Here is a 27,787-nt window from a genome sequence, read left to right as displayed (position 1 = left end):
TTTCTTTCTTTCTTTCTTTCTTTCTTTCTTTCTTTCTTTCTTTCTTTCTTTCTTTCTTTCTTTCTTTTTGTAGAATCCACATGTGGTTCTTGACACTAGAGATAGTGTGAGGCAGTGGAGTCATTGCATGAATGGCTTCACATCTGCTGTCTAGTTAGTGATGTAACATCTCTATCATGACAATGGTCCAGGCTCTCCTTGGTGATGCATTGATGTGGAAGGAAAATGCAAAGAATTTTCTCTCTTGGATTGGAGACAGGGACTAAAAATGATAATGGCCATAGAGTTGGCAGTCAGAGTATTGACAGATCTATGGAAGAAGAAAGAATGGATTCAAACTAGCCAATCAAATTCTCAGGACCTGGGCTGGGGAGGTGGTTCAGTGTGTAAGTACTTGCTGTGGAAGTGTAAGGATCAGAGTTTAGGTCATCAGAATCTGTACACATGACAGGTATGTGTGATGATCCACTCATGATTCCAACCTTGGAGACAGAGATAAGGGATCCTTAGAGCAAGCTGGCTATAGAGACCAGACAGATCAGTGATCTCTGAATTTGGCTGAGTGACCCTACCACACTGAAAAACAGGGAAGAACAATCCAGGGTATTTGCTGACATCAACCTCCAAACCCATGGACATCCACATGTGTGTCTATATACATGCACACACATGCATAACACACACAAGCATACATGCATACACATGTACACAATATACACATGTATGCACACACATACACAATACACATATATACACACATATACACACATGGACACATACCCCCACACACGCACATGCACACACACACATGTATACACAGGCACTCATACATACACATGAGAATAGGATGGGGGAAATCTTAGGACCTGATGTGAAAGTCTCATTAAATAGCATTTAAAGAAAACGTCTTCCATAGTCAGTAGATTCTACTAAACACCAGACTTGGTGCTTAGTAAAAAAAAAACAAAAAACAAAAAACAAAACAAAACAAAACAAAGCAGCAGCATTCTAGAAGATGCCTATTCAAAGAACCAGCCAGAACCTTTGGAAAAAAAAAAACACAATGAACACAAAGGGAGATGGAACAGAACCTGGAACTTGGATTTGGGGTCTTGGTGACTGGCTCTCATTCCTTGTTGAGTGTTAGAGCTTGGATAAATGTCCTCTCTGAGTTCTTATGCTCAAGGACTGTCCCCAAGCCAGTACTATTGGACGATGGTGGATCCTTTGAAAGGTGGAACCTTGCAGGATGTTTTTTCAGTCCTTTGGGACATTCTTTTAGACGAGATTTTTTTTTCCTGTTCCTGGATCCAGACATGGGTAGGCAGCTCAGCTGTATGATTGTGTCATGTTTCTTCTCAACGATGCTCACATCATTAAACTGCCTGATCTTAGTAAAAAAATGGAGCTAAATGTAGGAGGAACAGTGGCGACAATCTCTACATAAATGCTGGGACAGAGCAGCTGCAAAGGCATTTCCTATAGCAGGACCTAATTGAAGACTTTCTGAGAGACCAAAGATTGCTGATGCAGACAATGCCAGCCAATTGGGAACTGCTGTTTAAAAGAGATGCTTTCTTGGGACCAATGGGGTGAAGGTAGAGGGTGTTAAAGGAGCTTGCAGCAGTGCTCAGCCAAGCTTTGCTGCACTGTTTCTCACCTGCGTCCGGGTTATATGTTATTGATTCTGTGCCACCTTACCTCTAATCCCCAAGGACAGGTAGGGTTGGTTGACCAGTAGTCCAGGGCACAGACAGCACTAAATCCGTATCCAGTTTATGATGTAACATGCCTCAGCTATCTCCCAGGGGTAAGCCTTAGCGATGCTCCCTCCCCTGAAGGACACCTCCATGCTTCAACTGCAGGAGGAGCTTCAGTGGATACTACCTGTCCCTAGATATCTCTTGTCCTAAGCACAGATCATATGTGGGAACCCGGATATACCTTAATTAAAATGAGGTAGTTTGCCAAATGCAACTGTAGAGTTGAGGCTATGACTCAGTGGGTGAGTGTTCTACCAATGTACCCGAAGCTCTGAGCTCTTCCATGCCGTTGAAGATATATACTGCAGAAAACGCCTATCATGTACACACAGGAAGTGGGAGAACACACCTAGAAATTAACTCTAGAGTATGCAGGAATACATAACAAGGAATCTAAAGGCAAGTTTATAACATCCAACAGATTCACATCTGGCATTCTACATTTTGAATTTGGAAAGGTCCACATCCAAACCTAATTGTACACTAAAATACACAGCTCTCTCTCTATATTTCTTTTCTTTTTTTTTTTTTTTCAGAAATTAAACTTACATGGGTTAAGTCAGAAAGGAAAACTCTAATGTTAGTGAATGTTTAAATTATACAAATGTCATTAAATATAACAAATAAAAATCAAATGTATAGGATCTGACTACCAAAGGGTCATGAAGAGTATTCTACAAGTCATAGATTACTTAAACTGTGTATCTTTTCAAAGTTACAATATAACAACTTAGATTCCTACAAAAACACTTAAGCTAAATGATGACTCCACTTACCCGGACTTGACCCACAAAGGCATTGGCCTCTTCCTCCACCACAGAGAGATTCCTGGGCAGATAGGGATCGAACACAGGAGCGTTGTCATTGACATCTGTCACCACTATGTTCACAGTGGCAGTTGAGGTCTTAAGGGAAGAGAGAAGAAGATTCAGTATGAGAGGAGCTGCTGTCGTTTGAGACTGAGTTAAGTGTCCACACTGGTTTTTCTCTGTCTGAAAGGCATCTTAGTTCCTTAGCTTTCCAAAGGAAAAAGATACAGAATATTAAAAACAAACAAATCAACAAAACGGATGGAGAGAGCCGATGATATAGTAGAGGGCACACAACTTCTGAGCATGCCAAGTCTCTCTTAGGGTGTCCTCTTTTCGGTTATACTAACTTTAGCTTGATCACATTTTATGGGGGGTGAGCATTTATTTATTTTAAATTTCTTAAAGGTTTATTATTTATTTATTTATTTATTTATTTATTTATTTATTTATTTATTATAAGTACACTGTAGCTATCTTCAGACAGTCTAGAAGAGGGTGTCAGATCTTGTTACAGATCGTTGTATACCACCATGTGGTTGCTGGGATTTGAACTCAGGACCTTTGGAAGAGAAGTTGTTGCTCTTGACCACTGAGCCATCTCTCCAGCCTTGGTGAGCATTTATTTATACACACATATACCCTTTTATCCATAAACTGTACTATTCTGTACTTTTCATCAATTGTGTATTTCACAATTAGACAGAAAAATATATACTATCAAATGGAATCAGGACATAAATGTGCACTATCAAATAGCCTGACATATAAATAAATATTTTCATGGAAGCTAATGCTGTCAGAACATATCACCTTAGTATGCTTTAATGTTTACATCTAAGTCTTTATGTGTGAATTGAACTGGACCCTCCTCCAACTTTGGCCTCTGCCTCCCTCTGTCTCAGTGTGGAGTTGGTTACAGGTGGCAAAAGAACAGACATGGGAGGAAAGAACCCTAACTTACAAGGTAAATCATGAACTACGCTAGGATGTTAAGATGCTCAATTGCAGGTCAATGAGCTATAAGAAGTAGAGAGAGGATGAAATCTTGTTTGGTACAAGATTTGTTTAAGAAAATAGGAATACTTTGATCCTGGAACACCAGAGAAGGTATTTATATAAAAAACAGAGGTTTTACTAACCTGGAGGTAATTTGCAGTAAAATTAGACTAGATACAGAATATGAGTTTAATTGACTCAGAAGAGGTTGCGTGGCCATCAAGAAGTGGAAAGAGACGAAGTAGGGTCTCCTGGCTGCCAAAGTGGATAAAAGCCCATGCTTTCTGTTGAAAACAGTGTGATTCCTTGGTGAACTGCAGGAGCCATGTTGCCTTAACTCAGATTCAATCCCAGCTTCCAAGACTTCTACTTTAAACTCCCTCTACTAAACAAAATCAAGAACAACCTTCCATATAAAGTAATCTTAAACTTCCATAACTATTCTATAACAGGTTCATCTGACATTAAAACCACAGAGAGGTGCTGGATGTGGGTGGCTTGTTTATGTGTGTACACCGATGGCTCACCCCTTCGCAGCTTAGAGCTACATACACATGATTTATATGCGTGTAATGTTCAATCAAACTTTGACTGAAAGACACCAAGAGAGCCACAACAGCATCCAGTAGTCAAAATCTGGAAACTACCCAATGTCCAACCATAGCAGATATTGATAAGTGTTTTATGCATGAGATAGGGGTAGAGTTTGAGGACATGGGACCCAACTTTCATGAGCGATCCTGTGGTATAACTGAAGAATGGAAGGTTGAGTGACAGAAACCAGGCACAATCACGTGGAATTACACGGTTTCAATGACATAGGTGAGAATTCTACATACTAACTAGAGTCAGTCTGGTGTGGCAAGGAGGAGAGTTGGAGGAAGTTTCTAGGTCATGGAAAGGTTCGATCTTTCAAGAGATGAAGAACATGTTTCCTGCAGTGGGCTATTCTCACAGATGGTCTCTCAGCTTGGAAACCCATCAAGCTGTCCAGGTGTGGGATTTGAACTCTTCTTTGCATAGCTTCCCAAGGAAATCGTTTAATTTAAAAGGTGCACACAAACGAATACACATGTGTGTATAAATATTGTGAGTTTATGTAAAGAAATTTAAATTCTTCTGACTAGATGAAATGCAGGGGTTTTATTTTTCCCTTGTAACCATTTCTATATTTCTCAAATCTTTCCCAAGAAAGCTACAACGCTTTTGTAACAGAAAAATATTTTAACAAATGTTATTTCAAGTTATGTTAGAGGTGAAACCAGGTTGTTTTTTTTTTTTTTTTAAATGTGTTTTATAGCAGCAGTATTTCCCAATTTGCCTGAGGGTGAACAGATATGAAATTTGACAGCTTGAAGCTAAGACTTCACTGCTGTCCCTGGCTTTCCTTCAAGTTCCCTGGACACCTCTGTGTCCACCTCTGCATTCCCTACCAATCTATTTTTTTTTTTAATCACCCTATATAGTTTTTGTTTTCTTTTCTTTTTTCTCTTTTGATTCTTCTTTCCGTGGAGCAGTAGGCTTGCAGACTATCTTGGATCCACTGTCAAGAGACTGACCTGCAGCTGGTTGATGCCCAGGGGAACTAACCGAGACATCACTGTGTGGAAGACACACTGGTGGGAGCTTGGGGATACTTTCTGACATCATTCTGAGTTTTACAGGAGCTGACGGGAATCCACCTGGGCGGGTAATTTCTGGCTTAAACATTTCTTAAGAGAGGGACAATGCTTGTGTCAAAGTTACCTGCGTATCAGTACTGCTCTTGACTCTGGTTATATTTTACACATACTGGCTGCACTCTTTTGACCATGGTAACATAATCACAGACTTGCTGGCTACAGGGCATAGTGGTTTGGGTTTTTTGGCTGGTCAGGAAAACAGTCACACTATGATTCAACATGGATCGTGCTTAATATTGAGGACAGATTCTAGGTTGTAAAAGTTAATTACTAATAATGAAAACAGTCCATGCTAATAAAGGTATAATAAAGGGTGATTTTTATAGTTCTATAGGTGAATTTGTAATATGACCATTAAACAGATATCAAATCACCAAGCCTAATAAATGAGGTAATTATTCTGAGAAATTTGCTTATTGTTTTCTTAAATGTTTTATCTCTTACAATCACATTAGTTAGAATTTTTTGTATTTTAGTACTAAATAATGTCATTGATCACCTGTGGCTGATACCCATTTTGATTACCTCCTTGATTTTTATTTTCAATAATAAACAAATCTTAAAAATATATATTCTAAATATATATTTTAGTACTAAATAATGTCATTGATCACCTGTGGCTGATAACCATTTTGATTACCTCCTTGATTTTTATTTTAAATAATAAACAAATCTTAAAAATATATATTTCATTCTAAACTAATAGGGGAAAGGTATTTCTTTAGCAATAGTTTTTATACCCTAATTTTCTTTGACTGTAATGGCTCTTAGGTAGATACTGATGTAGCAACCTTGACTTTCCAAAGAGTTCATGGTCTAAAAGCAATGAACAATTATCTACACAAAGGACTTCTCAATTTAAAAAAATGCTAATTGAATGTGTTTTATCTCACATGCCTGTTATATTATGAACTTTATTGATCCTATCAAGTTAATTACTTAAATCATTAAAAATTAGTTTGGGAGTAAAAGAAAATTAAGATATACAAAATTTAAGTGCATTGACTGGTAAAACAAAAGATGATGCACTTCTATTTATGCAAGTTTAAATGAAAAAAAATTACTTATAAATGTATAACAAGAGAATGGGAGGAGAAACCCATGGACCTGTGAATTGAACCTAGTTTTCTGTAAATACTAGGCAAAGACTGTTCCATAGTGCTACAAATCCAGTGCTTCAGTCTTAATAGGGGCTGGATCCAAAGGGAGAGGATATGGAAAGAAACTGGGAATTATAGAAGAAGAAGAACCCTTAATTAGGGTATACTATGTTAGTTAAAATAATCTATTCTGAATATGAAAAATGAAAACCAAGTAAAATATTTTAAAATCATACATAATTAGACATAAACAGAATTAAATTATTTTAAAGTACATTTTGAACATTTAATCCAGAATCTATGAAGAACTCAAAACCAGAATCAAGATTATGTATCACCCAATTTAAAACGGGCTATGGGGAAGGAGAGCTGAAGATTTGGCTCAGTGGTTAAGAGTACTTGTTGGTCTTGGAGAGGACACAGGTGTGATGCCCAGCATAGCACTTACAGGGTGATCCACAACAGTAGGTCCAGTCCCAAAGGACCCAGTATTCTATCCTGACCTCTCTAGGTATCATGAATGTATGCGGTGCACATACATGCATGCAGATAAAACACTCATACACATAAAAATAGTAAATGTTTTTTTAAAAATAGTAAAAAAATGAGCTATGGCTCTGAATAGAGAGCTCTCAAAAGAAGAAATGAAAATGGTTAAAAAAATTATTCAGTATCCTTAGTGATTAGGGAAATGTAAATTAAGATGTCTTTGAGACCTCATCTTACTCCCCTCAGAATGACCGAGATATATAAAACAACTGCCATCACATGCTGGTGAGAATGTGAGTGACAGAGAGCCACCATTCCCTGGTGATGGGACTGCAAATGGGGGCAGTCACTGTGGAAATCCCCCCAAAGTTAAAACTAAATCTATCATATGCCCAAAGGACTCAGCACCCTACTTCACAGATACTTAATTGACCATGATCATTACTGCCCTAGTCACAATGGCTAGGAGATAGGTGGAAACAACTTAAATGTCCTTTGTTTGATGGAGAGATAACAAAAATGAGGTATGTATATACTATAGATATTTCTAGAGGTTAAAAAAAATGAAACCATGACCATTGAAGATAAGGAGATAGAGCTAGACAATATTATACTGAGTTAACACAGACCCAGAAAAAAAGTCGTTTTATTTGTTGTGTCCAGTTCTAAACCTTGATATGTATGTATGTAGCCTGAAGTAACTGCAGATACCATGAAAGTAAAGAGGGATCCAAGGGGTGAGGTCATAGAGAAGGCTCTCTAGAGAGGAGAACAGTAGGACCTGAGCTTTCTGAAGGGAGAAATAGGAAAAACGGGGGACTTTAACCTGGAGGGGGTTTCAGAGGTAAGTAGGGGGAGGAAGGCAGAAATATACATAAGAATGTTTGAAAAAATGTAGACAAAGACAATATTTATAAGATCATTTAAATTTACTCAGAATTCTACATTGAGGAAAAATGCCCTCTCCCCAGAGTCATAGATTATCTAACAAAACCCTTTGTTGCAAGCATGGGAAACTTCCCTTCCAGTTGTGGCTGGTGAGCTAACAAGAAGAGTACAGAGCAATATAGGGTATTGTCATTGTCCTTTGTGGCCCCAAACCTAAAAGTTGGACCACATTGCGGAAGACCCCATACATGTTCAGCACAGGCCTTGGAAGAGGAGGGACTCACAGGGCTGGCAGCCTGTACAGGGTTTGCTCTGGTCTGCACCAGATGGGGTCCTAGACCTGGAAGGAGGAGAGGACACAGGCTCCCATCCCCAGCCCAGAAAGTGATCTGAACTCCTCCTCCATGAGGACTAGATCTCACAGGATCACAAGTTGCTATTTAAGCTACTAATAGAGAGGAAGGGAGCAATAGGAAGTTCTACCCAGCTGTAAAGACCGTGAACCACAATAATGACCAGGAAAGAAAAAAACAAAACAAAACAAAACAAAAACAAAAAACTACCTATATACACAGTCCTTGCATCTGAATAGACAAAAAGTTTATTCATATTTTGGAAATTTCATTTTCATAAATATGGAATTTTAATGGTCGAGAGTTAGGATGTTGGGGCTGGGGAGATGGCTCAGTGGCTCAGAGGACTGACTGCTCTTCCAGAGGTCCTGAGTTCAATTCCCAGCAACCACACGGTGGCTCACAACCATCTGTAGTGGGATCTGACACCCTCTTCTGGTGTGTCTGAAGACATCTACGTACTCATATTCATAAAATCAACAAATAAATGTATGGGAGTTAGGATGAATGATTAAAGAGTTAGATTTTTTTTAAATGCCAATAAGCAGGGAAGTGCACAGTCTGCACTGGGTACACCACCGCTTGAAGCTCCAGTACCAAGAGCCACAAGAGTCTTATTCAGGTCACTGGATTTCCTTTGTGATTTAGAAAAATTGTTCTTCCTGCCACTGAGGCTGAGCTAGAAGACTTTTCAAGGGAGACGGCCAAGGAAAAGAGTGTCATTGTTAGCGATGGGACAGAGAAAAGGTCTGTCTGGGGGTGATGGGAGAGATTTGTAAGGATAGGAGGAAGAGCAGAAGGTCTTCCTTCTCACCCCATCCCTGACACTTCAAGCCACCCTAGGTATGGAAGGCACAGTCTATGCATGCGAAGGATGGCCATAGAGAAAGGAAGAGAATTATGTCGCAATCAAAGTATATCCGTAGACCTATCATAGTGTTTGCCAAGATTTTCAAATCAGATTTTGGTTTAGTTTGGCTTTGCTGGACCAGGCTTAGTTCAGAATTAAGAAATGTTGCATACACATTTCGTAAAAGGACAGAGTCACTGTAAAACCCTTCAAAGGGAAATAGAAGCAAGGGTCTGAGGACCTACAAGCTGTTACTGCAAGCACCCACCATAAAGTAACTGCATAAGTACCAACACACACAAGAGTTTCCATCAAAACTTATTCTAGCTACGCTTTGCCAAGCTCATAAATAACTCTAAATGAATGTAACTATTAATATGTGAAAATGACTTATGCCTGTGATGGTTAATGGAATCTACATAGTTAAATTAACAAACTATAGGTAGCTGCCTGAGGTTTTTAATTCCTCCAAATGAAGATAGAAAAGGAAAATTAGAAGAAAGTCAAACTAAACTTCAAAAACATCCTCTCCAAAATTAACAAGGAGAAATACAGTGTGAGTAGTCTCTATTTTACCATCACTATTCAGGGAGACAGTGAATTTTCATTAAAAACAAAACAGAAAAACAAAAAACAAAACAAAACAAAACAAGCAGTAACAACAGCAACAAAAACAACATCCCATGTCCTGGCAATTTACTTCATACAAATTCATTCTTTTATTTAATTGACAAACTCATTTATTTAACTAAAACCTAAATACCCTTAATAATCATGACATTTAAAATAAATAAATAATGAACGTGAATAAAGTTACTGCCTGTAACTTTGTAACTTTAGCACCTGGGCATCTGGTGCTCTTTGCTGGACTCTTCAGGACCTGAGCTCATGTGCCTCCCACCCACTATTTATATAATAAATAATATATATGTATATGATTAAATTATTCGGAGCAGATACGTTTGGATAAAAATCCAAACACTTCAAGATTTTCAATACAAACTTTTGAAAAGAGGTGAGGGCTTAATCCAAAACCAGCAAGTTTTTAAAGTTGAATGAGGTCTTAATGATTAAAGGAGGAGAAAATAGAAACCTAGACTTGCTGTGACCAGAAAAGCAGAACCAGGAAACACATGTGAATGACAGAAAATGCCCATTGTAGCTGAGTAGCTGTAATAGAGGCGGCTTGCATGAATGAGCAGCGCCACGCTTAGCAGATGGAGCCTGGTCTAGATGCTGAACATGTTCTCCATCTTTTCCCTCATCTAGGATTTTTTTTTTTTTTTTTAAGGCTAGACCTTATATATCCAGGGCTGTTAGTTTTCAAGTGACGATGTGACTTACCCCAAGGCTATGCTTATCCTTTGCCTTTCCCTGTATCTGAATGTCCTATATATGAATCTTACTTCACTTTAATTATACCCTTTAAATAGTTATTTGAATAGCTCCTCCTCCTTTTCCTGAGCACTCCCTCCCAGCTATTAGCTGGTCAAGAGACTCAGTAATCATTAATCATTAGTCAAGTTCCAGGTTTCTTCTAGAGACTCCGAGTCTTGCACCTTCACGTAACACCGGCACACTACAAATCAGACATGCTCTGTGCATAAAATCAATCTCATGCCTTTTCCTCCAGTCTTCTGTTGGTCTCCTATTCTTTGAACTGCATGTTTTATTTCCTGCATAGTACTTCTCAAACTCCTTTAAAAGTCCAAATTGTTCTTCGGGGAGACTTTTTATGACCAATTATCTCTATTTTTATTTTTATGAATATTAAATATTAATTTGACATGTTTTCATCTTGGCAGATTTTTCTCAGTAATACCCTGGCTGTAAATGTTAGAAACACATTCTCTTCTGGTCATCCTAATATAGAGCAAAGAAGTTGTTTCCAGGAAACTAGGGAAATTACTATTGAACTGGCTGCCCTTCATGGATTTATCTCATGGGTTCAGAATTGTTTCCAGCAACTTTGTTGAGTTGACACATAAGTAGTCAACGAAAGGAGCCAAAAACAGGGGCCATGGAGATGACTTCGTGTGCAAATTCCATGTGTTGCAAGCTTGAGGATACCCAGATAAAAAGCTGGACATAGTGTTGTAAGCTTATATATTTTCGTTTGGCGCCCCTGTGCTAGGGGTACTGAGACAGACAGATCCTTAGGGCTCACTGGCACCCATCTTAATCTGAAATCTTAGTTCCCAATGAGAGACTTTTGCCTCAGAAAACAAGGTGGACGGCTCCTGAGCCAAGGCCTGTGATTGACCTCTGCCCTGCACTGTTTACTTACGTTCACTTACACAGAAACACACAAAGCTATACACTCACACACACATACACAGAGAAGAATAAAATAGAAACCAAAACAAAAAATAGTGAACAAACTATTGAGAATATTAGAAACACCACAATACTTTGAAATCCAGATATGGAAGCTGTGACCAAATTGAAAGAACATAGATAAATGCGTTCTAATTCTAGACAATTGTGGTTGTGATCTGTGGTAGAGGCTCAGGCCAGGCTATAGGTTCAAATTCCTAAGTTTAAAAGAAAGGAAAGGAACAAAACAAGCAAATAAAAATAATCCTGGAACGATTAAATCAATTTATTTATTCTTAAATTGAGGATCAGGTCTAGAGAGTGTGGGAAACGGACTTTACCTCTCTAAAGTCATGGGCAACTTAAGGCGGGGATCATCCAGGTTTTGTTAGATTCTGAGTGGTCAAATCTATGGCCTCAATTGACCTAATTTCCTATGTCCTTAAGTGTATTTATCCACAGAGCCAGTCACGCTACTGTCTCTGTAAGAGTTGCCCTCCCTGGAGGATGTTCAGCCCAGAACTCCTCAGAATGCTCTATGCACTAGGATGCTGCTTCTGACTGACCGTGCTAGAGAAAAATCTCAAATCAGGTTCCCTGTGAGTTGCAACAATCAAATAGTAAGAGTATAATCACGGGGGTCTGTTCCTCAAATCGAAGGCTGTGGTACCAGGGCAGTTTCCAGATTGTGGGTACATTTGTTAAGGAAGGCCTTTGAGAAAGGAGCATTTCTGTCTGGGTGAATAAGGCTACTATGGCTGTAATGCATGGTTTAGAGATGTACGGATGTGGAATTCTTTGGCATCCCCACTCCCGTGGTAACACTTACTCCATCCGGCCTGCCATCTGAGGCTGTGACGATGAGGATGTAGCGGTCCGTGCTTTCGCGGTCTAGAGCCTTCCCTAGGCTGAGAATCCCTGTGCTACAGTCAGAAAGAAACAAAACAAAAAAATAAAAAAAAAAATTAAAAAACAGTGTTAAGTAAGCTCTATTTTTTTTCTGAATTGGATATGAAGATCCCTGCAGATCAGTTCTCCTCTCCTCCCTTATCTCCATGCGCATCTTCATCCTTCCACCCCCATTTCCCACTTCTACCTCTTCCCTTCACTCTTCTTCGCCCCTTACATTAGCTTGCACCCCTCTTCCATTGGTTTCCACTCCCCCCCTACACACACACAAATAGAATTTGCACGTTTTCTCTCATATATGTCTAAACCCAAAGAGGGTGGTCTATTGGGAAGAACTATTTTTGATTGTTTTTTTTTTTTTAATCCACTCTCTATAATCATAAACCGAGTACTGAAGTGGGATTCTAGGACTCATGTTGAGACTGGCAGCGGCTCTTTAGAGCTGTTGAGATTCTTAGCAGTAATAGGAAACTGTAAACCTGAATGGGGTCACAGCAATGATTCTCCACATTCTAGTGGAAAAATCAAGCAAAAAAAAAAAAAAAAAAAATGAAATCACCACGCCTAATTCATTCCTGGGAGAAAGATACCTGCCGCGTGTGTCACCGTTTCAAAGTAGACGCTCCTTTGTTTCCAAGCAACACCATAATTCTCAGTCATGGGGTTATCCTTTATAAAGAGCACACACTGTTTTCCTGTTCATTTCTAAATGCTCATGCTGGAGGCAGAAGGCTTTCCCTTCCCTTTGACAAGTTCTGTGATAAAGCTCATTTTCCTTTGCACTTCCCACTAATCAAACTCATGCAAAATCAGACAATGCAAAGATTATATTAAATCAGTAGACTATGTGCCAAGTTATTAGTATTTCTTTTTATTTTCATAAGCATATTTAAGTTTACAACTGTTTTGTAAGAAGGAATCATCCTGTAGAGTTTACATTCCTTACACTAGATTATAATTAGTGTCTGTCTGCTCATCTAATAATTTTAAACACATGCTTGTGGATATATTAGAGACTATGTCATATTCTTATTTTTCTGAAATTGAGTGATTCTCAAAGTATGCATAAGTTACAAACAATACTTGAATAAATTCTCATTTTTAGAAGTACTTATTTGTACCCCTTAATACCCAGAATAAATGCCCCCATCTATATAGTTCTCTCCAGTGTAACATTATTTTTTTGAACAAATTAGACTTCGAAATATGCTCAACATGTGTTTTGGGGTTTTACAGTAGATGTTGCAAATGACATTTTCATCAAGCACCCACTATGAAGAGCATTTAACTCAATGCAATAAAACATTGACATATTAATCAATTAATATGTCAATAAATTAAGAAAAACTTAATTTGCTTTTGATTGATACATAGGCTCTGTTTTGACTTAAGCGTTTTGATTCTGAGACCGGAATTTATGCAATATCCATTACAAGGGGCAGTGAACACAGAGTCAAGCACGCGAATGGAAGGTGGGGACGTGGTAACTCATCTGGTTGAATTTCTGATGATGATACGGACTTTGAAAGCTCTCAGAGCTTGCGGCAGCACTGCAGAATGCCGACCACAAACTGTTTAGTCCAAATGACCAGAAACCACCTCTGAAACACACTCACAAGACTCAGGTTTGTGTCAACGCTGCATGCTGCAGGTGCCTCAAGTAATCCCATCCTGTCATAATGCTCAAAGAGAAAAGCCAGGCAGTTTTGGCTTTTCGAATGTACTTAGAAGCAGCTTAAGAAATGGGAAGTCTGCCAGCCTCGCCATGTTCAATATAGATAAAAATGAATTGTTTCTGGTCGCGTTCTGCTTTCGGTGGTTATACGCCTTCATTCCTACTCTGTAACTCTCCTTGGGCATGAACTTAGACTTTCTGTCATGGGTCAGTTTTTTACATAAGTAAACTATTTTTTTTCTTATTCATATGATGATGGAGAATGTTGGTGTTCCTTCTAGGTTCCACCCCACAGTTACCTCTCTCCCCTTCCCCCTCCCCCTCTTTCTCCACATGCTCATGCGCTCTCTCTCTCTCTCTCTCTCTCTCTCTCTCTCTCTCTGTCTCTCTCTCTCTCCCTGTCTCTGTCTCCACTACCCCCTTAACACCTCTCCCCATGCCCTAAATAAACTCTATTTCTATATTATATCTGTCGTATGGCTGGTACCTCAGGGGAAAGGGGTGCCTCAGCATGGGCCCACAGGACCCCTTTCCTCCCACACCATATCGTGCCTCCACCAAACATTTTCTTGGCTTATGTTTTCTTTTTATAAGACACAACAGAGATGAAGCAGTGCTACCTGCTTCTGACTTGATGATAGAGGCAGATGATGGTGGGGCATGTCCATCTCTCATGATACAGCTGGCTGGGGATAACATTCCCACCAGCTGCTTGTGGAGGCTACGAGGCCTGGAAACACTGTTCGCAACAGGAGTGCAACCCCCCCAGCCTCCCCCCAAACAAACAAACAAACAAACAAACAAAACAACAAAAAACAACAACAAAACAAAAACAAAAAAAAAACCAAAAAAAAAAATTATTTGTATGGTACATGATCATTGATTCTGGTAACCCCATTAATAGTGCTAATTAAGTTTTCCAGAACAGAAAACACAGCTCAGAAGTGAAAGCAGTCAGTATGGTGAAGGAGGCCAGTCCAAGACAGCACCTCTCCCACAGAACATCAGGCTTCAAAGCAGCCAGAGTCAGACCCAAGTTAGATGGAACTACAACAAATACTTAAGTATTTACAGCATCCAAATGAAGGTGCAAAAGAGAAAAGGGTAAGTTAACAATGATCAGGGAGTGTTAGTTATGGTACTTTTATTTTCTTTGTTTCTTAATTTTTTATCTTTTATTTTTTATTTATTTTATTTCATTTTACTTTATTTTTTGCTTCTAATCTCCCTGGCTCACATTGGTTTTGAACAACAGTTCTCAACTTGTGGGTGCGACCTCTTTGGGCTTCAAATGACCCATTCCCAGGGGTTGCGTGTCTGATAATTCTGCATATCAGACATTCACTTTACAATGCCTAGCAGTAGCAAAATTAGAGTTAAAGAAGTAGCAAAGGAGATAATTTTACGGTTGGGGATCACTACAACATGAAGAGCTGTATTAAAAGGTTTTAATTAGCAGCATTGGGAAGGTTAAAAGCCGTTGGTCTTGAGAGCATAAAGAGAACTCATGCTGCAGACTCTACTTATGTATACACCTATAACTTTTCACAGTGGGTTGTGGATGTCCTATCTAAAGCTTGCCGGTTGCCCTAAGGGATGGTGTTCAGCACTTCAGTTGCTTGGACTCAGAACTCATACAAGGAAGAAAAGCACCAAGTGCTCTTTAAAACGATCGAAGGTCAGAAAGCACCTGACAGTGGACCCAAAGCACAACTGAGCCTCCCAATCCTAGGAGAAGAACCTAGCACATAGTTTATACAAAGAGGATTGGAATATCCTGTGAACCAAACCGAGTCTCCAGAGTGAGTTGTTGTTATGTCTACAATAAAGTTTCAACAAAGGTATCCAAACCACTCAACAGAAAAATTTATTTTAAACCAACTATTTTATGAAAACTGAACTCTATATACAATAGATTTGAAGCATACTACTTGAAGATATGTAATAATTAACCCAAATGTATTAATTGTATAATAGTAGGAAATGAAACCTCCTATGGCAACATCAGGGACAGTATTTATGACTTAGATTCAGCAATGGCTTTGTTAGAGAAGATGCTAGGGATACACAAAGCAACAGTAATTATACTGGACTTTATCAAAAGTATAAAATTTTACATCAGAAAGCACCATCAATGAAGTGAGAAGTTGATAAAGAAGAAAATGTTTTGACATTCTATATCCCGCAAGCATGCGACTTTTAAGAGACTCACAAAACTAACCAAGAGGGGACCCACTTAAGTAACAAAGGATTTAAGCAGATGGTTTCCCGAGAAAAGTATCCAGAGGTGTTATAGAGGTGTACAACTTCATTATTTACTCATGTAGGGCATGCAAATAAAGGCCAGCACTATCGCTTCACACCCACTGATAGTTATAATCAAAGAAGAAAAGACATTGGTGGCAGTATTATAGGGAGATTAGAATCTTCCTACAATGTGAGTGAGAATGCAAAATGGTTCAGAAACTTGTAATTTGGTGCTGAGAATATGAAATGATTCAGACCCCGATGAAAGCATTTAGCAATTTCTCAAACAGTTGAGAAGCTGAATTACAATATGCTCCAGCAATTATACTTCTGTGCATGCAGTCAAAGCAAACAAGCACCAACTCATGTACTTGGACACACATCTATATTTACTATAGTGTCGATCACCAAAAGGGATAAATTTAACTGAAATACCCACTAATGAAAGAGTAAACACATTGTTGTTTGTATATAGTGTTATGTTGTGCAGACAAACAAAGCGAAGGGGGAACAGACACATCTGCTAAATAGAGAGATAAAAGGAGCCACGCTAAGTGGATCCTGTTTACTCTCATCATTTCCTGATTTCCCCCCTGAGGAGTTGTGTGTGCACACATGCACGTGTGTGTATATGTGTATGTATGAGTGCCTGTGTGTGTCTGTATGTGCCTATGTGTGTATGTGTGTGTGCATGTGTGTGTCTGTCTGTGTGTGTGTCTGTGTGTCTCTGTGTGTATCTGTATCTGTGTATGTGTCTACATGTGTGTGCATGTCTCTGTGTGTGTGTGTGTATGTGTGTGTGTGTTTGCATGCATGCATATGCCTAGTCTGTGTCGGTCAAAGAAACTGAAATAGAAGTATTTGATATGTTTGGATTCATTATTGGCTAAAACCACCTAGAGATGTAGTTTCAAGGTACTGAGTAGTGGCCCACCTGTTCATTCCCTTTTGTCTATGAATAATAATTGATCGTATAGATTAACAACATTGCTTACTCATTTGTGGAGGGATATGTGAGCTGTTTCTGCTCTGTCGATATATAAGTTTACAATTAAGATTATATTCATATTTTACATAAAGGAATGATTTTAGTTCTGCTAAGTAGACATGGAGATAATTGGGTAATGACATGGATGTGTGATAGTTAACATGTGGAGACAACTTTAAGCTTTCTAAAGCATATATTCTACATAGAAACCAGGGAGGGCTCCGGTGTCTCCTCCATGCTCTGCCTCTTGCTTGCTCTTCATATTCTTTTTAACTGTATGAGATCTGCTCCTACATCTTGATAGCTTTAATTTGCATTTACTATATTTTCATGTGCTCATTGACTACCATTTACACACACACACACACACACACACACACACACACACACACACACACGGGAGGGCAATGAGGGGTTAAAGGGGGAGAAGAGTGTCTCTTCAAATCTTTGTTTATTTTTAATCAGGTTCTTTCTCTTTTTCTTTTTGAGTTTGTATGAGTTTTTGATATATGATTATTATCATAGACACTACTTAAAGTATTTTATATAATTGTGTAGGTGGCCTTTCATTTAGATGGATGGTGCCTCTAGAGACATATTTTTTTAAATTTGTGGATGAGTTTCAGTATACTCCCTTTGGGAATTTTGTGCTATATATGTAGACATCACATTGCCTGATTTATACGGTAAATTTTTCCTTCTAAGAGTTCTGAAGTTTAACTCCTTGCATTCTGACCTGCAAACCATTTTCAATTAATTTTTATAACTGGTGCGAAGACTGGGATTCATTCTTCCTCACTGTGTCCAAGACTCACTAGCTGAGGGGATAACTTTCTTGCTAGGATGGAATCTAGCCCTATTTCTTAGGTGCTAGGGTGTTTCTGGATTTGTAACTCTATCCCATCTGGGTGTGGATTCTTACCCTAGCCCTACTACAGCTTCAATATACAGCCTTTACATAGTTTTATGTTTAATGGAGATTGCAAACTGTATCCAATTTATGATTTTAATCTATCTGTGGAGGAAATTTCAAATAGTTAAGACTTTCTATTGTTAAGTAGAGATTAAGTCTCCATCTTTCAAATCCAGACAAGATGGAGAAACTGTTAACTGTCTACCTATGGCTTTCTGAAATGGCTTGACTTTTTCTCATAAAGTCCTACTCTATGTCAAGGGGTTTTGTTGTAAGAGTGATAGACCCACACATGGCCCACTTGATTAAGAATCACATGTTCCAGAGACAGAGGCAGTGGCTATCCTAGCTTAACTAAGTTACACCCCTTTCAGTCGGTGAGAGCCATCACTGGCCACAGATGCAGAACCTCTGTTCTACTCCTTAGAAAGTCCCCCAACCCCAGTGTCATCAAGGTGCAGAGTAGCAGCAAGTGCTGTCTGTACCTTAACCATTGTCTCCAATAGCATCTCCAGTGGCTTGAGTATCTCTGATATGTTGAGAACGGAAAGACCAAAATGCTCTTTCAAGTTTATTGCATCTTAGACATGATGTAATAAACCTGGTTGCCAAGTCTCCCTTCAAATGAACGAGTTAGCGCTGTCCTCTTTAAAGAAATGCCCTAGTCGCTATGAGCAGCTGACAACTTTACAGGCATCTAATTAGTCCCAGGATTTGCCTGCCAGTGAAATTTTTCCACCTCAGTGGATTTTACTTTCTGCAATTGTTTAAGATAAACAAATCGTCTCCAGGGAAAGGTTTTGAGTTTAGAATTACCCCCAGTGCTCATTAACATTCATAGAAAAAATGTAAAATAAAACTACAAACAGCTGAAAGTCTATCCTCTTGCTAACAGCATGTTGTTTGACATTAACAGGGGCAGTGTGTATGTATGTATGTGTGTGTGTGTGTGTGTGTGTGTGTGTGTGTGTGTGTGTGTTATCAAGTATAAATCATTCCCTTGTAACTTACGTTTCAGAAAGATTAAAAACTCGCTGAGGGTCTCCATTCTCGATGGCATATGTGATTGGGTCTCCCTCTCGATCAGTTGCCTTCAGAGAAGAAAACATAATTCAATTATAAACTAGTTGTAGAATATTTCAACTATTAGTTTTAAAGAATAAAGTATGACTTAATGTCAAGAGATTGAATACAATATTTTATATTGAGCCTGGCATTTTCTGGCACGTACCTGTACTTTTTGATGGTAAAAGACATTTTGTGTATGTTGGGGGTATAATAATGATAAAGTTTAATTTATAAAAGTCAATAAACTCAACTATTCTATTTCTAGGCATCTATGTCGGAAATGTAAAGAAATACATTAAATGCTACCTATATAACTTGTAAAGGATGTCAAAGGACTTCTCTAATCTTACTCTATGGAGATTGCCTCAGGTGGAGACAAACTGTATCTGTCTGTCAGATACAACCTGTCCCTAAGCTACTGTCTGAAACTGGTCAGATACTAGGCTGTGCCCTGGCAGGCTACCAGATAGTCCATACTCTGCCTTAGAGTTGGAGGACACAGAAAAGTGGTTCTCACTGGACTTTTGGTAATATAATAAGTACACCAGACAATCATGGTTCAGTATGCAATCCGTTTCCCAGTGGACACATAAGTTGTTTCTACTGGCAGGACAACCTATGTGACATGTTATATGACCAGAATGTGCACCATCCATCTAAATTGCCACAGGACAGCAATGGCTAGAAAGGACTACAGAACAACATGTTCCCAGACTCCAGGGACATCTGCACAGCTACACTTCAGTTTGTGATAAACAACCATAGCCTTCATTACAAGATTCTATCTAATCTGCCTCATGCATAGCCAGTTCCCTTCTGTGATTCATAATCTGCATCTGCATCATTTATGAAACTAACAAGAGTTTGTTGCTGGGCCAGCAAGATGGTTCAGTGTGTCAAGGTGCCTGCCAGAGAGCCTAAACTCCCAAGGAACTACATAGTGCAAGAAGATAACTGACTCTAGCAATAGTCAATTCTATGAGTACTATACGATGTGTCCACTGACCATTCTATGTATACTATAGAATGTGGATAATCATACTACCCATTATATACACAAATGAATAAATGTAACGGTAATAAAACAAACCCATTACTTTCATTGCCTCACATCTCAGAGAGGACCAATGTCTTTATTCTCTGACTCATCTCTCTGCCCATCTTCCATCCCTACATCCTGCATCGTTCTGCCCTCTCAGGCTGATGTACTTCACACACTTCCACCTCAGTCACTTAGCCTCATTCCCAGTCTAAGCCATTGGCAAGTTCCACTGGCTGTATTGGAAATGCTTCCTGTATCTGGATGACTGTGCCACGTTCTTTCCTTGATTTTATTTCTGGTGTAGCAGTAAACAGCATTATAGCAACAAGCTCAGGTTCTGCTCTTACACCCTCACAATGAACAGCTCTCAACTAACTTAACAAAGTGTTTATACCTTCAAGGCCCAGACATTATTCCTTCAGGTAAATGCTATGCTGTATGTACATCTATAGAAAGAAAATGAAACATTCTATTTTAATATAATATATAATTCTAAATCTTATGACATTAACTACAGCAAATCTCATAAGAGTCATTTTGCTCAATGACTACCCCTTTTGTTTTCTGTAACAGAACTTGGAGAGTGCCTCCTATCACTGAAGAGTAGACACTAAAACTTCTACTGCTTGCCCCACTGCCCCTGTTTCCAACCCATATTTGTTTGTCCATTGGCTTGTAGCTGGGCTTTTTTCCCTGCTGTTTGCTGTTCTTTTTCTTTTTCTAGAACAAGTTATCACTTCAAGTTTTCAAAATTGCAAGGATATAGATTCTGAAACAGGGATTCTGTGTAAACCATTAAGACTTGATCAATAAAGAATCTTTGTTTGCATAACTGGGGATAGAACCCAGGGCTCTTTGCCTGCTAAGCACTTTACCACTGAGCTACACTCCCAACTCAAGGTATTGAATCTTATATATATCATATATATTACATATATATATATATATATATATATATATATACATATATATAATTCATATACATATGATAGATATATGTAAGATTCAATATATATTTATATATTATAATATATTAATATACAAGTATTTATATAATTATATATGTATTATATAAATTCATATATTTTATTATATATATATATATATATGTATGTATATGTATATCTCCCACTGAATTATCTCACAGACCAGCCCATGAATCCTTTAATATGCAGGAGTGTTTATACTCTATGTCAGTGAGAGTGGGATCTGTGAATATTGTATGACTTTACTCACATCATTCTTTTGTGGTGCTAGTAAGTTAGAAATTTTGTCTCAGGCTCACAGGAATTTTATTTCACCAGAGTACTTTGTGTTCTACTGAATTGAATGCTCCATATTTTTAAGTCTAGAGATAATCAGTGCCTATTATTTTCTTGAAAAGGAAAAGTTTATTCAAATTGTACATTTTTCATGTAATAAGTAAGAATCATTCCTCCTTACTGCAAATGTTTCTCATATATTTACTTTTCATGAATCCAGTGGAAAATGGGACCCCTTTGCAAGATTTTGAAAAGTGCGATAATAATTATAAATAATAGATAACAAATGTGCTGTATCTTCACTGGACCTCGAATCTACTGGGGGGCTCTGGAATAAGCTGTCAGGTTGGTCCCTGGCTGTCATCTATTCTGAGGCACAGTAATAAGTTTTAAAAAATAATGAATACCATATTTACTCCTTAATTAGCCTTATATTTATGAAGTATTCCACCGATGTTAAACACTGGAAGCTCAGTCATGAACATTACAGATAAGCCTCTGACCACTCTGCATACAGGGTACCAGGGAGCAAAGGGCAGACAAAACTACTTAATTCCAATGCAGAGCTTTCAGATCCTTGTTAAACAATCCAGGAAGGACATCTAGAGATGAGGGTAAAGTCCCCCTTGGTCAAGAGTTATCAGCACAGCATTACTTAGTGCGTGACACCCCAGCAGTTTATATGGGGTAGGAGAAATCTGCAGATCTGTGGAGAGCAAAACTGGCTGAAGTGGAAGCCGGGAGAGGCAGAACTCCCAGTGGGTGTTGGGCAGATCCAAGAGCCTGCTAGCTTGGCACACAGAAGACACTGCCTGATGTTTGCTTGTCCACTGACCTCAGGCTAAATGACTGAATGATGTTGACTTTGGACAGATAGCAAGGGATGACATTTAGCCATCCATTTGCTGATACGTGTTCAATTTAACGGCTCTAATAGAGCTAAGCTTTTCTTTAATTATTGCTTGAAGGACAAACAGTAGCTTTGAAAAACAACTCTTTGTAGTCATTTCAACAGGATGACTTAATTTGTCGGCTGTAAAAATCCCCAGTTTCTTTTCCTTTTAGTTTTGATATTGCAATATAATTACACACTTTCTTCCTTCCCTTTCCTTCCTCTGTTCCCTCCCATATATTACTCCTTGTTCTTGTTCAAATCCATGGCATCCTTTTATCAATTGTTATTTTATGCATATATGTACACATTTTAGGGGCACAAAAAATTTCTCAAAAAATATTCACATAAGGAATGTTCTTGGAGCCCAGAAAAAATTTAGAAAAAGAGGCAAATCCTTAAACAGTGTTCTGTCAAGGTATAGAGGAACTCAGCCATCAAATGCCATCTGGTGAAGTATACCTTCTTCACATAGACTGACACTCTTAATAATACTCTGCTATGCTTGCAGACAAGAGCCTAGCCTAACTGCCCTCTGAGAGGCTTCATCCAGCAGTGGATTGAAGCAGATGCAGAGACCCACAGACAAACATAAGGTGCAGCGCAGAGAGTCCTGTGGAAGAGTAGGAGGAGGGATTGAGGGGGCAGAGGGGTGGTCAAGGATATTACAAGAGGACCAACAGAGTCAATTAACTTGGACCCTAGTGGGGGGCTCTAACAGATAAACAGATATCAAAGCAAGTAGTAAAACAAAACAAAACAAAACAAAAAACCAACCAACCAACCATCCAAACAAAAAAAGGACATGTGGTAGCCCAAAGGGCATATAAAACATTTTGCCAACAAAGAAATGAATAAACAAACAAACAAAATTAATTTTATGTCTACAAGAGCATTTAAAAACTGATTATATGAAAAGTCTGTGAAATGCAAGAACATGTGAAAAATTTATAAATACAGAATGGTCCAAGTGAGAAACTCAACAAGGAAACAGAGATTGTGTTCAAGAAGAACCAACTATGGTCTGAAGAATCGAATCGACAAAGTCAAACGCATGATAGCAGCAACCCTGTTACCTACAGATTCAGTAAAGCAGAAGAAAGAGTTTCTTAAGGACAGGACTTCTTAAATGTTCCCTCAGATGGAAATTAAGGTTTTAGAAAATGATAACAAACAAACAAACAAATGATAAACAGTGGTGTTACAACTCAGCACTCAGGAGGCAGAGGGGACTGAGTCCCTGAGGGTTCTAGGCTAATCTAGTCTACAGTATGAGTTCTGGGACAGGCAGGGCTACATCGAGAAACCCTGTCTTGAAAAAAGCCATTAAAAACTGAAAAGAACTAGAAAGCACCTAAAACTAATAAGACTAATGAGACAGAATTATATGAATACGTTTTCAAATTAAGCAAATTCCCCATGGTCAAGACAAGGAAAGTGATGTGGGAAAAGGAGCAAAAATGAAAACATGAATTTTCCTGATTCCTGAGATATTTATATGTAGGAGCTGAAGGACCTGAAATATATTTGATGATAATATTTCCTCTCTTAAATATAATATAGTCAATATCCTAGAAAAAAGAATAAAATAAAATGCATGATATTGTGTAAAGAACTAAATTAGGGTAAGGACAGATTTATCAGAAGAAATATTACAGGTTAGGGCAGAAATGATTGACACATTCAAAATTTTAATCCAGAAATAAGCAAAAATAGTTTCCAACATGAATAGCAAGGGGATTTATCATTCGTGTCAGGTATACCAGGACAGGCACACAAGTAATTCCAATATGCAGAAGTTAGAGGAATGGAAGGAGGAAGCAAAGGAAGGAGGGAGGGAGGGAGGGAGAGACAGACAGACACAGAGAGAAATAGAACAAGAGACCATAAAAATACAGAATATCATGAAATCAATCCGTCCCAAAAAAGCAAAAAACAAGAAACAAAAAAATAAACAAATACATAAGTTAAGAAAAGAATCAAGTTTTATCAATATCAGAGAAAAAATAATCAAAACTACAATTACAAAAAAGAAAGAAAGAAAGAAAGAAAGAAAGAAAGAAAAGACAGTGAGAGATCAAAGTCATCCAAACAACCAGATAAAACTGAGCAATGCCAGAGTCAGTTTTTAACACTGTCAATGTCAGTAGTAACACTAAATACAAATCCACTACATTCTCCAATTAAAAGAGACAGACCGAATGGGTAACTTTAAATAATTCAATCAAAACAAAGCTCACATAAGATTAGAGGTAAGCAACCTACAAGAAACCCAGTAATAAGGACACACTGGATCTACAGAACAAAGAAATTTAAAGGAATACTTTCCCAAAGAGGCTACAAAGAGAACAGAAATTGCTATTTGTATAGAAGATTAAATAGACCTAGAGACTAACACTGTAAAAATATACAGAAAATTATATTATATATAAAACTGATTACATGTTATCAATATTTATTTATTAATGAATTGGTATATATGGATCAATGAATTTACCCATCTGTCTGTCTGTCTATGTCATCAATGAATTAATTTTTCAAAAATTTCTAACAACTGTACTGCATACGAACCTCAAGGACCCAACTCTACAGAGTCAATGTTATTAGGTCCGGGAAAGGGATGGCTGTTGGTGAAAGGATAGCTTATACTTTAATATCTTCATTTTATTCACAGGACACTCAGACTGATACTGGCAATGTGAAACATTTGACCCTAGAGTCACAGACAGAGCACATCACTTCATATGACAGTTGGTGTACATACTTTCTTTTCAGGAGTACATAGACAGCTCTCTTTAGGACTGAACACATTTTCATCCACAAATTAAATATCAATTAAAAAATAGAAGTCATATCAGACATTATCTCTGGCCACAATGGAATAAAATGAGAAATGAATAATGAGAGTCAGCAAATGTCCAAATACACGAATGTCACCGATACACAGAAATGCAAAGCATCACTAGGAACCATAAAGAACAACTGCCAGAAAACTCTACACATAATACACTTCAATGTGCATATGACCAACACAAATAGAGGGAAGACATGCACAACAGGAACAGTTCAAAGGTAGCAAGCAAGGTTGTATCAGAAACAAGAATTTTCTCATCAAAGAAATGACCATATTCCAGATGTGTTCATAGTTGACTTTTACCCAACTTAAAAGCCAACAAAAAACTTCTACTATTTTTTAAAAATATTTTATAAAGAAAACAAAAGGGAGGGAATTTCTTAATACTCATTCTGAAGCTGACTTTATTTTGATGACGACACCAGATAACCATAAACACACAGAGACACACAGAGACACATACAGACACAGACAGACTGGAAGGCAGGCAGATAGACAGACACACACACACACACTCACACACAAATTAAGGCACAGGAACTTGATGGAAACAGAAGCAATACTTATCAAAAGACACCCATAAATAAATTCTGTGAGCACATGAAAAAGACAATTTATCATGATCCAGTGGGATTTATCTCAGGGCTTGAAGCTTAGATTAATAACAAACAAATCAATAAGTGTTACACATCTTAGCAATTTGATAAAAATGGCATGTTCATGTCAATAGATGCAAGAAAATCATTTAATGAAATTTAACATTTTCATGATAAAACTCTAATCAAATTATGTATATATGTAACACCCCTGGAATATAATACGCACTGTATATCAAAAATTTATAGTCAGCATCACACTGAATAAAAGCTGAAAATGCTTTCTGTACAATTGGGAAGAACACAGATGTCCACTCTAAATCAACATGTTTCATGGAGTCTTAGCCAGCACGATTATAATGGGAAAGACTGAGGGGCATACAAATGGGAAACTGGGAAGTCAAATTATTCTCATTTACAGATGAAATGATTCTACATGTAGAAAATATAATGTCCACACCAAAAGATTACTGTGTTTAATAAATTTCATGAGGGAAATCAATCTGGAGGTTCCTCAGAAAATTGGAAATAGATCTGCCTGAAGACCCAGCTGTACCACTCTTAAGAATATATCCAAAAGATGCCCCACCATGCCACAGGGGCCCCTGTTCCACTATATTTATAGCGGCTTTATTTGTGATAGCCAGAAGCTGGAAAAAACCTAGGTGTCCCACAACAGAAGAATGGATTCAGAAAATGTGGTTCATTTACACAATGGATTACTACTCACCTATTAAGAATGAGGGCATCCTGAGTTTTGCAGGCAAATGGATGGAACTAGAAAATATCATCCTGAGTGAGGTAACTCAGACCCAAAAGGACATGTACAGTATGCACTCACTAATAAATAAGTGGATATTAGCAAAAAAAAAAAAAAAAAAAAAAGAAGAAGAAGAAGAAGAAGAAGAAGAAGAAGAAGAAGAAGAAGAAGAAGAAAACCCATACAGAATACACAAGATACAGTCCACAGAATTCAAAAGGCTCAACAAGCTAAAGTTCCCAAGTGAGGATGCCTCAGTCCCACTTGGGAGAGAGAAGAAAGCAAACACAAGTCAGGGAGGGAAGGTCTTGGGAGGGAGAGTGCAGTGAAAGACCCAGGAAAGGCTTGGGTGGGTGGGTGGGGCAGTGGGGAGTAGAGGGGAACCTGATCTGGTACTGGGTGAGGGAAAAGGACTGAAGTCCTGGGGGCCAGCAGAAAGAATGGAAATAGGCAACCTCAGGAAATAGGAGGTTGGGGGGACCCCCCAGAATGCACCAGAGACCTGGGAGGTGAGCTACTCCCAGGACTCACAGGGAGGGACCTTAGATGAAATGCCTGACAGTAGGGAGAGGGAACTTACAGAGCTCACCTCCAGCAGGAAGATAGATCATCAAGTTGTCATCCCACAGTCACATCTTTGCCCCATAATTGTTTCTGTCTGAAAGAATCACAGGGATGGAAATGGAGAGGAGCCTGGGGAAAAGAAGGTCCAGTGACAGGCCCAAAATGGGATCCAGCTCAAGGGGAGGTCCCAAGGACTCACACTATTACTGAGGCTATGGAGCGCTCACAAAAAGGGACCTATCATGACTGCCTTCTGAAAGACCTCCACAGGCAGCTGAAAGAGTCAGATGCAGTTATGTGCACCCAACCAATGGACAGAGCTGCTGAACCCTGTGGTTGAATTAGGGAAGGCTGAAAGAAGCTGAGGAGAAGGGCAATCCTGTTGGAAGACCAGCAATATTAATTAATCTGGACCCCCAAGATCTCACAAACACTGGACCACCAAACAGGCAGCATACACCAGCTGATATGAGGCCCCCAACACACATACAGTAAAGGACTTCCAGGTCTGTGTTCATTCAGAGATGATGCACCTAATCCTCAAAAGACAGAGGCCCCAGGGAGTTTAGAGGTCAGGCGGGGTGGGGTGGGGGGTAGAGGCATCCACTTGGAGATGGGGTGGGATGGGGAGGAGGCATGGGATGTGGAGTAGTCGGAGGGTGGATGGGGAGGGGCGGGAAAGGGAATATGGAGTGTAAAAGATAAATTACAAATAAAATAAAATTAGAGAGAGAGAGAGAGAGAGAGAGAGAGAGAGAGAGAGAGAGA

General features: G+C 38.6%; 1 protein-coding gene across 4 annotated transcripts in view; it reads right to left on the bottom strand.

The window, feature by feature from the left end:
- Positions 1-27,787, bottom strand: part of Pcdh15 (protocadherin related 15) — a 1,443,732-nt gene that overhangs the window by 228,920 nt on the left and 1,187,025 nt on the right. For all 4 annotated transcript variants that reach the window (XM_029542087.1, XM_021204350.1, XM_021204353.1 and 1 more), the window contains 3 exons: positions 18,993-19,072; positions 12,079-12,172; positions 2,540-2,668 (listed from right to left, as the gene is read on the bottom strand). In XM_029542087.1, the coding sequence (XP_029397947.1) occupies positions 2,540-2,668; positions 12,079-12,172; positions 18,993-19,072 (303 nt within the window). The remainder of the gene's footprint in view (positions 1-2,539; positions 2,669-12,078; positions 12,173-18,992; positions 19,073-27,787) is intronic.

The sequence above is a fragment of the Mus pahari genome, chromosome 9 (assembly GCF_900095145.1).
Source record: "Mus pahari chromosome 9, PAHARI_EIJ_v1.1, whole genome shotgun sequence".
NCBI lineage: Eukaryota > Metazoa > Chordata > Mammalia > Rodentia > Muridae > Mus > Mus pahari.
Note: the sequence above shows the minus strand (reverse complement) of the source record. Positions and strands in the feature narration are given on the sequence as shown.